An 11103-nucleotide genomic window follows, 5' to 3' on the forward strand; every position below is an offset into this window, starting at 1 on the left:
TCGCTGGTTTGAAAGGCTTTGAGTGACGGCGTCACGGGAGCCCGGGAGGGAGCTGTGCGAGGCAGAGCCGGGTGGAAATGCCTCTGCACAGTAGGTAGAAAGTAACGTAATTATAGAGCAGGTCAGAACCACTCCAATGAGCAAAAATAAAAGCACAGAGGTTTTTCTGTAGCCCGTCAGGGGAGGTAAAATCATTGTAAACTCTTCCCCCCCCCCCCCTTTTTTTCCCCCCTTCTTCTTCTCCTCCTCTTTTTTCTGACCCTCCACCCCCCCCCCCCCCCCCTTCACTTCTTTATCTCTCTCCCCCTACCCCTCCTTTTTTTTTCCTCCTTCAAGGTTTGTGGTTTCTGGGAAAGGAGCTGTGGTTGGGGACGTAGGGAAGCAGCAGAGCTGGGATTTGGGTGGAGGATGCTTTTGGGGATGGGGTGGGATCGGGGCTGGAGAGAGGCAGTGGCTGCTGCGGGCATGAAGCCATCGGTGCTGGGCACTGCTGCTCCGGCTCTGCTGCCCTGCCCTGGGCAAAGTGCCCTGCCCAGGACTCTATCTGCCTGGAGCAGTATCCCCTGCCCGAGGCCCCACACACACCCTGCCCAGGACCTCATCTTCTGCCGGGGGCAGTGACCCCCAACCAGGACCCCATCACCTGCCTGGGGCCCTGTTCTCTGCCCACGACCTCATCTTCTGCCTGGGGCAATGTGCCCTGCCTGGGGCAAAGTCCCCTGCCCAGGACCCCATCCCCTGCCCGGGACAATGTCCCTGCTGGACAGCTCTGGGACAAGGAGCATCCCTGCTTGACACAAGCACACGGAGGAAGGAGGATGATGCACAGGAAGGACCGTGATGGGAGCTTTGGGGCTGTGCCTCTAGCAGGACCTAGGGAGCCTGGGGATGCCGTTGGTGCGGCTCTGCTGCTCCCGAAGCCACCTGCTCCTTCCCCAGGGGCTGCTGGAGACCCTGCTCCGAGCCCTCTGCCCCCAGCAGCCAGCAACGAGGGGGCAGCAGCCTGCTCTGAGGTGCTCCACGTCCTTTCCCTTCCCAAGAGGCAGCCCCCAGCACCTCCCATCGTGGTGACAGTGACTTTCTCTCCATAGCATGAACGTGCAAGGGGACTACGAGCCCGCGGACGCCACCGGCTTCATCAACATCAACTCGCTGAGGTCTGTGGGGTCGAGGTGGGACCCTCCCCCTCCAGCACCCTCCGGGCTCTTCCCTTTCCCAGCTCAGACTCCGGGGCGGGGGTGGTGCACCAAAGCCCCCCCTTGAGCCCCCGCTGCCTGATCCCAGCCTTCCCAGCACCCCCAGCCTCCAGATCTTTCTTATTTCTCACCTCCCCCGCCCCCTCCCTCCCCCCCCATCCCCGAGCCTGTCTCCAGGGCTGTAAAACAACTACATTTACATAATGGGCTCTTAATTTCCCCATCGCCTGTTAACTGCTTTGTCCTCCTTGATCCTCTGCGTGCCCCCCCTTCCCCCCCCCCCCCAAAGATAAATTAATTACATTATCTCCTGGAAAAGAAGGGGGGGGGGGGTGTTAAGAAAGAAATAATTAAACTGTGCAGCCCTTAACAAACGCCTGCTCCTCACGCCCCCCTCATTCTGTGCCAATTAATTGATAGGAAATGTGTGTTATTACTGTTAATTTACAATTAATTTAGGGTTTCCCCCCCTCTCCCGCCCCCCCCTCTCTTTTTTTTGTGTTCTCCGTGTGTGTGTTAAATCTCTTTTCCAGGCTGAAGGAATATCATCGACTCCAGAGCAAGGTCACTGGGAAGCAGGATGAATAGCAGCAGCCCAGCCCAGCCCGTGCTGGTTTCATTAAGAACTAAGCACTAATTGTGGTGGTAATTTGGGACTGTCACTGGCTTTGCCCGGAGCCTGGTGGAGGTGATGGCTTTGTTACCAGGCAGCAACTGGAATAGAATGGTGTGTGTGGGGGAAATAAAAACAGGGAAAGAAAAAAGGAGAGAGAGAGAAAATTAGTTGGCCAGAGGAGAAGTGAGGACAGCAATAAACTTCCAGCCACACTCAGAGGCTGCTCCTTGAGAGCTTTATCCCTCCTGCCTTTGCTTGCTCTGATGGTCCAGAGCCCCCCCCCCAAGCCTGGCTCTGGAAAGTTGGCTATGGGTTAAGTGGCTCTGAAGGACCTGGAGGGGTTTGTTGGTAGCTGGCTGTGAAGGTGGGGAGTGGTGGGGGGCACACTGCCCTGGGGGGGGGGGCTGGTCTGGAGGGCTGAGGATGGGTTTAGAACTTTCTGCTTCTGGAGGATTTCAGTTCTCTCCCTCTGGCATCACTTTGAGCAGACCTGGGGGGTGTGGGAGGCTCCAGAGGCTGGTGGAGCAAACCCACTCTGAGGGTGTGTGGGAGGTGAGGAGGAGAGGAGTGCTCGCCCCAGGCTGCTCTCCCGTGGTGCCTGGGTGGGTTGTGGGTGCCCAGGGCCTGGCTGGGGTGCAGGGATGGGATGGCAAGGGAGACCTGCTGCAAAGCTCTGCTGGACTCCCCAGCACTGGAGGCCTTCAGGATTCAGCTGCAGAGGCTGCTGGGCAGTTTTACCCAGACCATGCTTTGCCAAGTGAGGTTGGGCCAGGTGATCCTGGAGGTCCCTTCCAAGCTGGCATTCTGTGATTCTGTGAAGCTGAAGGGAAGAAGGAAAACCCAAACCCATGCCACACCCAGCTGTGCCCCCACCCCACCACTGAAGATAGGGAAGGATCTGGCCTGAGACGCCCTCAGGCTGGGATCAGAGATGCTCTCCACGCCTGGGGCCGATGCACTGCCTGTGCTGCATCCTGGCACACCTGGCACGGCTGCAGGGCACCAGCCAGCCCCATCCCGGCAGCTTCCCACCCATTTGGGGAGCAAAATCCAGAGCTGCCACCAAAAATGGGAAGGAAGAATGGCAGAGGGACCTGGGGGCCACGAGGGGAGGTCCAGATGTGCCCTGCCAGCCCTGCTGCCAAGCTGGGGAGTGTGACAAGCTCTGACATCACAGCTGGGGTAATAACCTGTGATTTTCCCAGCTTGGCTGTGCCTTGCCCTGCTATTACTGGCAGTGCCCATCTTGGGAGGAGAAAGCAGCAGAGAGAGGAGAGAGAAATGGGCTTTGGGGCTGGGGCAGCCTGGCTGAGCCCCGTGGGGTGTGGGAAGGGGGAGATGCTGTGTGGGGCCACCCCATTCCCTACATCCCATTGCTTCCAGCAGCAAATCCATGGCACTGAGGGGCAAGCGTGGGCTGGGGTCTCCTCATCCCCATGGCCAAACTGTGAATGACTCTGGAGGGACCCCAGGAAAGGACCTGGGTCACTCTTGACTCTCTTCTGCCAAGAGGAAGGGGACTCCCCTTTCACCAGGAGTCAGGTGGAGAAGAGAAGGGGTGGTGAGGAGAAGCTACTGCTGAGGAGATCCTGACTGGAATCCAGAAGAAAATGCTTCCCCGTGGGAGCAGTGAGACATTGGAATCATCTCCCAGGGGGAGTGGTGGAGTCTCCTGCATGGGACAGTTTTAAGACAGTTTGCCAGGATGAAAGGTCTTCACCCAGAAAGCTTGGACCAGAGGGTCCTGGGGGGTCCCTTCCAGCCTGGCAGTCTGGGATTCTGTGCATCCCCCAACAGCTTCAACCTTTTGCCACCTGGGGATACCTTGGGGACCTTGCCCCCCCCTCTTGGCACTGTGGGCATCCCCCAAGAGCATCCCCCCCATCGCTCACGCTCCAGCCTGCTCCAAAGCCACCTTTTGCAGCCGGGGGGTCTGGGTTCCTCGGGGATGTCCCTGCGGAGTCGCACCTCCTGGGTTTTGTTTTGCCCCGGGGGGCTGCTCTGCCACCTCCCAGGCTGCGGGGAAGGGCTGGTCCGGGGTCACTGCAATCGATATCTCATCTGCAGGCTTCCCTAGCGGAAGTGATGGTTTATTGGAACAAGGTAATGGCTCTGGTCTAGTGGAAAAGGCTAATCTTCCCCAGCTGCACAGGATCTCCGCAGGTGTCCTCCGGCTCTCGCCGCTGCCACCAGCCCGCAGCCAGCCGCGGAGCGCAGCAGCCTCTTTAAAGCTGCAGCAATCCAATTCCTTGCTGGGCACAGGCAGGCTGCTCCCAGCCCCGTTGGGCACAGAGCAATGGCTGAGGCTTCCCAGAGGAGGATGGGCACCCGGGGGTGGGCACGGTGGGTGGCAACAGCAGCTCACATGTGCTGGCTCAAAGCAGAGGAGGGGCTGTGCCCTCCAGCCTTGTTCACCTGGGCATGGCATTTCCCCAGGGAGAGGAGGAGGAGGTGGATGGAGGGATGATGCCACGAGGGATGTGGACCCCTTCAAGAGCTACCTGCAAGTGTAGGTGGGAGGCAAGCACACAGCACAGGGCAGAGCAGGGGTGAGAGCTCCTTGGCTTGTTTTGGCAACTCTGGCTGCCCACTGGAGCTCCCCGGGGGGGTCTGACCCATTTTACCCATCCCTAGGGGCTGCTGGCAGAGGCAGGTCTCCCCTTCCCCTGCCCAGCTGGCTGCTGTGCCCAGGAGAGCTTTGCCCATGCCCAGTGGGGCTGGCTGCTGGGAGCTGCCCAGCCAAGGCTGGCTCTGCAGCCTGCTGCATCACTATGGCAAAATCAATTTTCCTCTTTCTCAGGAGGTTGAGGTAATTGCTGGGTTGGAGGCTTAACATGCATGGGGAGTTCAGAGCCAGGGCTGCCAGGAGCAGCTCGGAACAATGCTCAGGTTTGGGCATGGCCATGCTGTGTGGAGCCCCCACATGTGGTCTGCAAAGCGGGGAGGGGGCCCAGGGCCTTGGGGGGTGCCTGTGAGAGGCTGGGCTGAGCCACCACCAGATCCCATGGAGGTCATGCAAAGATCACATCAGCCCCCTCCAAGGAAGGGATTTTTTCCTGCAGAAGGCAGTGAGAGCAGATGAGTGGCAGGAGGGAGCTCCCAGGGGCACAGAGCAGCCTGGGGGCTGCTGGGGTTTTGCTTAAGCTTTACCTTTTGGGGGGCAGCAAAAGGCAGCAGCAGGCACATGTGAGCAAGAGGGACCATGGTCACCAGGAGGGAAGCTGGGAGGCCTTGGGGGGCTGTGTCCCTGCCGTGTCCCTCCCTGGGGGTCCCTCTGCACGTCTGTGGGTGTGTGGGATGGGACCCCAGCCCAATCAGTCCCAGAGGAGGGCCAGCAAATCCTCTCGTGGCCCCCACCTCAGGTAGCTGTGTGCAGGTGGTGGGCCCTGGGCTGCTCACAGATTACATCAGGGTGGAAGGGACCCTCCAAGGTCACCTTGTCCAACCCCCCTGCAGGCAGCCAGGGACATCTCCAGCTGGATCAGGCTGCCCAGGGCCACATCAAGGCTGACCTTGGATGCCTCCAGGGATGAAGCCCTGTCCCTTGGCAGGGACACCAGGTAGTGACAGGGGGGGAAACCCACCGGATCCCAGCAAGGAGCCTTTCCCCTTCTCCTTTGGAGACACAGCTCCCAGGGGTCCCTGGGAGCAGGGGAGGTGCCCTGAGCCCCGCACACAGGTCAGGGGACCGTGGCACGGCAGGGCTGCCGAAGCCACCCCCCTGGCGAGGTTGGGAGTCGGCGGTCGGCAGCTTCCCAGGGCAGGGGGAGATGCTGCCTTTGTAAACCCCTTAACAAGGTGGCTTTGTCTCCACGTTTCACAAGGAGCTCCCTTGCTCCTTCCCCGGGAGTTTCCCAACGCCGGGGCCCTGAAAGCCAGCTTTATGCTCCGGCCGGGGGGGATCAGAGGGACACAGGGGCCCTTCTGCACGCCCCTGACAAAAGGCTGCCCCGGGGGGACAGAGCGTCAAAGCTCAGCCGGCTCGGGGGGGGGACAGGGGAGCCGCAGAGGGGGCTGCGGCGTGAGCCCCACCGTCCATCTGGTCACTCGATCGCGGTGGGCAGCGACCCGGGGATGCTCGGGGGGGTCCTGCTGGTTTGTCCCCCCGGGAGCGGGGGGCAGGGGGAGCAGCCAGGACGGGACAGGTAGGTTTTGTTGGCTGCAGGTAACCGGATCCATGGCCGTTGGTGCCTTCCTGCCCTCTCCTCTGGCTCGGGCGGGGCTGAGAGATGGGAGGTGGAAATCGAGACCCTCAGTGCTTCCCCCTGGCTGGACGGGACGGGGTTTGGAGGAAAGAGTTTGGGACGGCTCTGCTTCAGCACCCCACAGCCCTCCCGGCTGGACCAGGGCAGGGGGAGGGTGTCCCAGCAGAGGCTGGTGAGGCATTGAATAGGTTCATCAGGCGCTGGCACAGGCTGCCCGGGGGGGTGGTGGAGTCTCCATCCCTGGAGGTGTTCAGGAACTGTGTGGCCATGGCACCTGGGGCCATGGTTGGATGGCCATGGTGGTGTTGGGTCGAAGGTTGGACTTGGATGATCTTAAAGGTCTCCTCCACTCAAAACAATTCTGTGATCCTGTGCAGGAGCAGGAGGGACCACTCAGGTGATGCTTGGCTATGAGGCACAGCCCAGTCACAGCAGGGGCATCACCCATCCCTGTGTCAGTCTCCAAGCTGCCCTCTCCCAGCTCCTCTCCCTTCCCTGGGGGCTCCCCTGGCCTCTGCTCAGTTTGGGAGCCCCTTCCCTTGTCCCACCAGCAAGTGTCCTGCCTTGCCTCCCCCCTCCAGCCATCTGCCTCCGAGCCCCCTGCCCAGCTCCGCTGTCAGGCCTTGTGGCCTGGGCTGGGCACAGGGTCAGGGAGTCACCACGGCCCTCATCGATTTGTTTTACCCCCCCTTGGCAGAAGCACTTTGGCCCCAGCCCCCTCCCTGCCGTGAGGAGCTTCCCAAGGCCCTCCCTGCTCCCCTTGCCCAGCCCAGCCCTGTGCAGCCAGACCCTGTGGGCATGGGGCAGGGGGTTGCCAGCTGAGCCACTGATCTCCTGACCCCCCCAGGGCACCTAATGTGTTGCCCTGGTTTAGCTGAATCAATATTTCAGCAGGAGCAAGGAAGATCCCTCTGGGGTGGGGGGGAGGAGGGGGATCCTGCTTGTTTGCCCACCCCCACGACTGGTTTAGTGCTGGGCTGGGAGGGAGACCCCAAACCAGGGGTGCCAGCTCAAAATGGGGGTGTCTGCAGCCTCCTCCTTTGCAAGTGCCAGGGTGTGATGGTTGAGATGCCTTTGGGTACCAAACTTGAGGAGCTGGAGTGGCTTCAGACCTCAGTCCCCCACCCAGCAGCTGTGGGGGGTGCTGTGGGCAGCGGGGTGGCGGTGGGTGGGGGCACAGGGCTCTCACCAGGCTCTGGATGAACAGCAGAGGAACCAAGGGATGCTGAGAGGGTGATGGCCATGAGCAGGCAGCTGCAGGGAGAACACTGGGTGGGGGTCTTCTTCTGGCCCCCCAGCATTCAGGGCTCAGTGAGGGACTTTGGAACTCTGGTTTGGTGCTGGGGATGTCTTCCCAGGGGCCTGGAGCTGAGCGTGAAGGAAGCAGCTTGGCTTGTCCGAGTGGGCAGCAGCTGGGATGGCAGCCTCCAGCCCTTCCCAGTGTGTGCTGGGGGTGCCCAAGGCGTGGAGGCTCTTGCTTGTATGGCTTGGTGAGGGAATCGAGGCAGGGCAAACCTGGGCAGCCCTTGCAGGCCACACAGGCTGCAGCCAGCCCTGCTGGGGGCACCATGCCCCCAGACCCATGGGGAGTGCTGAGACCCCTGCCCAGGTTGCACAGAGAGGTGGCAGAGGCCCCATCCTCGGAACCATTCCAGGTCAGGTGTGGCCATGGCGCTTGAGGACACGGTTTAAGGGGTGGTGTTAGGTGTGTGGTTGTGCTCGCCGATCCTGGGAGGCTTTTCCCACCCAGGCAGTGGCTGGGGGAGGCTCTGAGCAGCCTGCTCCAGCTGCAGAAGTCCCTGCTGGCTGCAGGGGGTTGGACCGGCAGGGCTTTGAAGGTCCCCTCCCACCCAAACCAGTCCGTGACTCCGTGCTCCCAGCTCTCCTGCTCGCAGCCCCGTCCGATGGCATCGCCCCAGCCCGGTGCCAGGGGCCGGGCAGTGTGTGGGCAGCCCGAGGAGAAGGCTGCGGCCGGCGGTGCCTCTGCCTGCTGCCGTCGGCCTCGCCCTCTGCCTATTTATCGCTGACTTTTGTCCTTGGCCAGCTTAGCAGCTGAAAGGGGCTGCATTCTATCCCACGTAGGCAGCTCCTGGGGGGAGAGGGCCCTGCTTTCTGCAGGAACAAAGCCTGGCTCGGCTAATTCCCCTCTCCTCCTGCGGCACCCGGGTCCCATCTGGTTGACACAGTTCACTCCAGTGTCTTCTGCTATTAAGCCCCCACTTGCCTGCTTGAATCGCCCCCTCCCCACCTCCCTGCTTCTGTACCCTCAGCCCCTTTTTTTCCCTCGCTTTATTTCTCCTTCTCCCCAAAGCCAGGCAGGACTTGCTGGTGGAGTGATGTCAGATGTGTGCGAAGCAGGCCAATAAACCCTAATGCATCCCCTGCTTTGTCCCTCAGCCTCTCCACTGCCTCACATTTTCCACTCAGAAAGCCACTTAAAACACATCAGCAACAATCCCTCACAAAACAGCCACTTGTTGGCTAATTGTGCTGAGGACCCGGGCGCACCGCACCCACCTCCCCTGCCCGCGGGGCTCTGACGCTGCTGCCGCCACCCTCAGCACCCACCCAGGGGCTCAGCACCAGCCCCGGGGGCTCAGCTGCTCCCCAGGGCTTGGTGGGGCAGGGGTGTGGGGTGGGGATGTTTCTGTTCCCTGTGGTCTAGGGGAGCTCTGGTTCAGCCAGCGAGGATGGTCATGGAGACAGGAGAGGGGCTCAGCTCAGGGCAGGATACAGGGGGTTGGAAGGGACCCTCAGAGGTCTTCTTGGCCAACCCCCCCGGCAGTGAGGACCTCCCTTTGCAGTGGGATGGACGAGCAGATGGACCTGGCAGAGCTGTCTGGAGCTCTCTGTCCTACCTGCCAACTCCTGCCCGGGCAGGAAAGCAGAAAGGAGTCCTGCTGGTGGGATGGGAGCTCAGGGAGGGACAGGGGGAGGGTGCTGAGACCCCTCTAGGCCACCAGCTTTTTGCTCAGTGCCTGTGCTCCTGGGTGATGGCTCTGTGCCATGGGAGAGCACCCTGGCAGCAGGGAGGATGCCCGTGGGTTTCACAGCAGGGGATGGAGCCCTAGACTGGAGGGCAGAGAGTGTGGAAAGGAGAGATGCTCCGTGCTGGGGAGGAGGCAGAGGGGCTTGGAACTTTGCCTAAGGGAGAAGCATCCAAAAAGCCCTCCCCGAGGATCCTTTGGGATGGGGAAAAAGAGATCAGCAGGTGGTTAATGTACCCTTCAGTATCCCAGGGGTGAGAGCATCCCTCTGCCCACCCCTCCATCACAGAGGGTCCCCGAGCATGCCAGCCTTTCCCCCACACACCCTCCCCAGCAGACAGACAAGCTCCTGGAGTAGCCACTTTCACTTTTCCTGGCAGCTTTTCCTGCTGGCACCCCTGGCATCCTGGGGAGCAGGAGCAGAGCTGCAGGTAGCTGAGGCAGCCTGGCGCTGGTGGGGGGAGCTGTCACCTCTTTGCTTTAACCTGCCAGATCTCGCCCTGGTTCGGGGCCGATTGGAGGCTGGCAAGGAGGCTGAGTGCCAGAGCTGGCATCCAGCGGCAGCAGGAGGCTGCTGGAGGGTGCTGTGGTGGGCAGGCAGCCCAGAGCCCTCCCGGTGGGTGCCATGCTGCAGAGCACATCTGCCCACGCTCACCTGCCTGCTTAAACGCCGTGGGGGACCCGGCCAGGGCGGGACGGGAGCCCTGCTGCCCCCAGCCGAGGTGCCCAGGCTGAGCCCCCGCCACGCTGCCCAGCCAGCCATGCCAGGGCAGCTCCTCTCCCCGGCCCCTTCCTGTGCTGCCAGACCTGGCACAGCACGGGGGGTGCCCAGGGGCGGGTCGGATGCCACACACCTGGGCAGCGAGCCGGGGCCGGGGGAAGAAGGGGTTAAGGCGAGGCGGCGGCGGCAGGGATGGGAGGATTACAGGTTGGCGCAGGACTGTCCCATCTGTCACCAGCACAAAGAGGAGCCCTGGCTGGGGCTGGCTGTCAGGCAGAGCTCACCACTGCATTAGGACTCCATTAGGAGCCGGCGGTGGGAAATGGCAGCTGTCAGGGCACCATCACCGCTGCTGTAATTCCTCCTGCTCGCCTCTCCCCTGCACTTAAAGAGCAGCTCTGCCCACCGGGCCCACCCTGCCTTGCCTTCCTCCCGCTGCTCCTCTTCTTCCTTTAAAGCTGCAGTTCCCTGGGCCCCTTCCCTGGCAGCTCAGCGCTGCCCACCGTGCCTCTGCAAGGAGGAGGGCACAGGGGCGCTGGCAGCATGCCCACTGCCAGGGCAGCAGCGGTGCCAGCCCGGTCTGCACTGGCACTGGTGGGCTCAGAGATGAGGCTCACTGGCTCCTTGCCTTGGCTGGGGAGGAGTGGGGATGGGTGGTGACCTCCAGGATCAGTTTTCTCTGGACTGGCAGCATCCTTCCCCTCTCCTGTCTCTGGCACTGCCTCTGAGCTGGGGAGCACTTCCCAGTTTGCCCAGCCCCCCAGCTGCCCATGCAGGGCTGGCACTGCTGTGTGGAGGGACTGGGGTGGGAGGACAGCAGCTGCTGACCGAGGCTGGGCTGGAGTAGAGCTTTTCCCCTCCAGCTACCCAGTCTGCCAAGCCTTCCAGCACCTTCCTGCTGCAGTCATGGCCCCCTTGGGGTGGGATGTTCTCCCAGCCTCAGGATCCATCCCACCATGGCACATCTGCTTCCTGCTGGGATGACACCACCTGGGAACTCTCAGGGTCTGCAGAGCACATCTGCTCCAGGAGGAGCCTCAGAGGAGGCAACAGACACAAACTGGAAGCCAGGAGGTCCCACCTCAACATGAGGAGAAACTTCCTTTGTGTGAGGCTGCTGGAGCCCTGGAGCAGGCTGCCCAGAGAGGCTGTGGAGTCTCCTCTGGAGCCTTTCCAAGCCCACCTGGATGCATTCCTGTGTGCCCTGCCCTGGGTGACCCTGCTCTGGCAGGGGCTCAGACTGGATGACCTCCAGAGGTCCTTCCCAGCCCCTACCATCCTCTGAGTCACGGTGGTGGGGACCCCCTCTCACAAACCAGGCGTTCACTGGGGGGCTCCACGCTCCCACCTCTGCTGGCACATCCCTGCCCTCACCCTG

The 11103-nt window shown here is 61.8% G+C and overlaps 1 protein-coding gene across 1 annotated transcript in view; it reads left to right on the top strand.

Annotated features, from left to right (window-relative positions):
• Positions 1-1926, top strand: part of ASS1 (argininosuccinate synthase 1) — a 27936-nt gene extending 26010 nt beyond the window's left edge. The window contains exons 14-15 of the mRNA XM_054174309.1: positions 1092-1157; positions 1730-1926. Of these exons, the coding sequence (XP_054030284.1) occupies positions 1092-1157; positions 1730-1784 (121 nt within the window). The 3' untranslated portion in view covers positions 1785-1926. The remainder of the gene's footprint in view (positions 1-1091; positions 1158-1729) is intronic.
• Positions 1927-11103: the final 9177 nt, after the last annotated feature.

This window comes from Dryobates pubescens, chromosome 29, assembly GCF_014839835.1.
Source record: "Dryobates pubescens isolate bDryPub1 chromosome 29, bDryPub1.pri, whole genome shotgun sequence".
NCBI lineage: Eukaryota > Metazoa > Chordata > Aves > Piciformes > Picidae > Dryobates > Dryobates pubescens.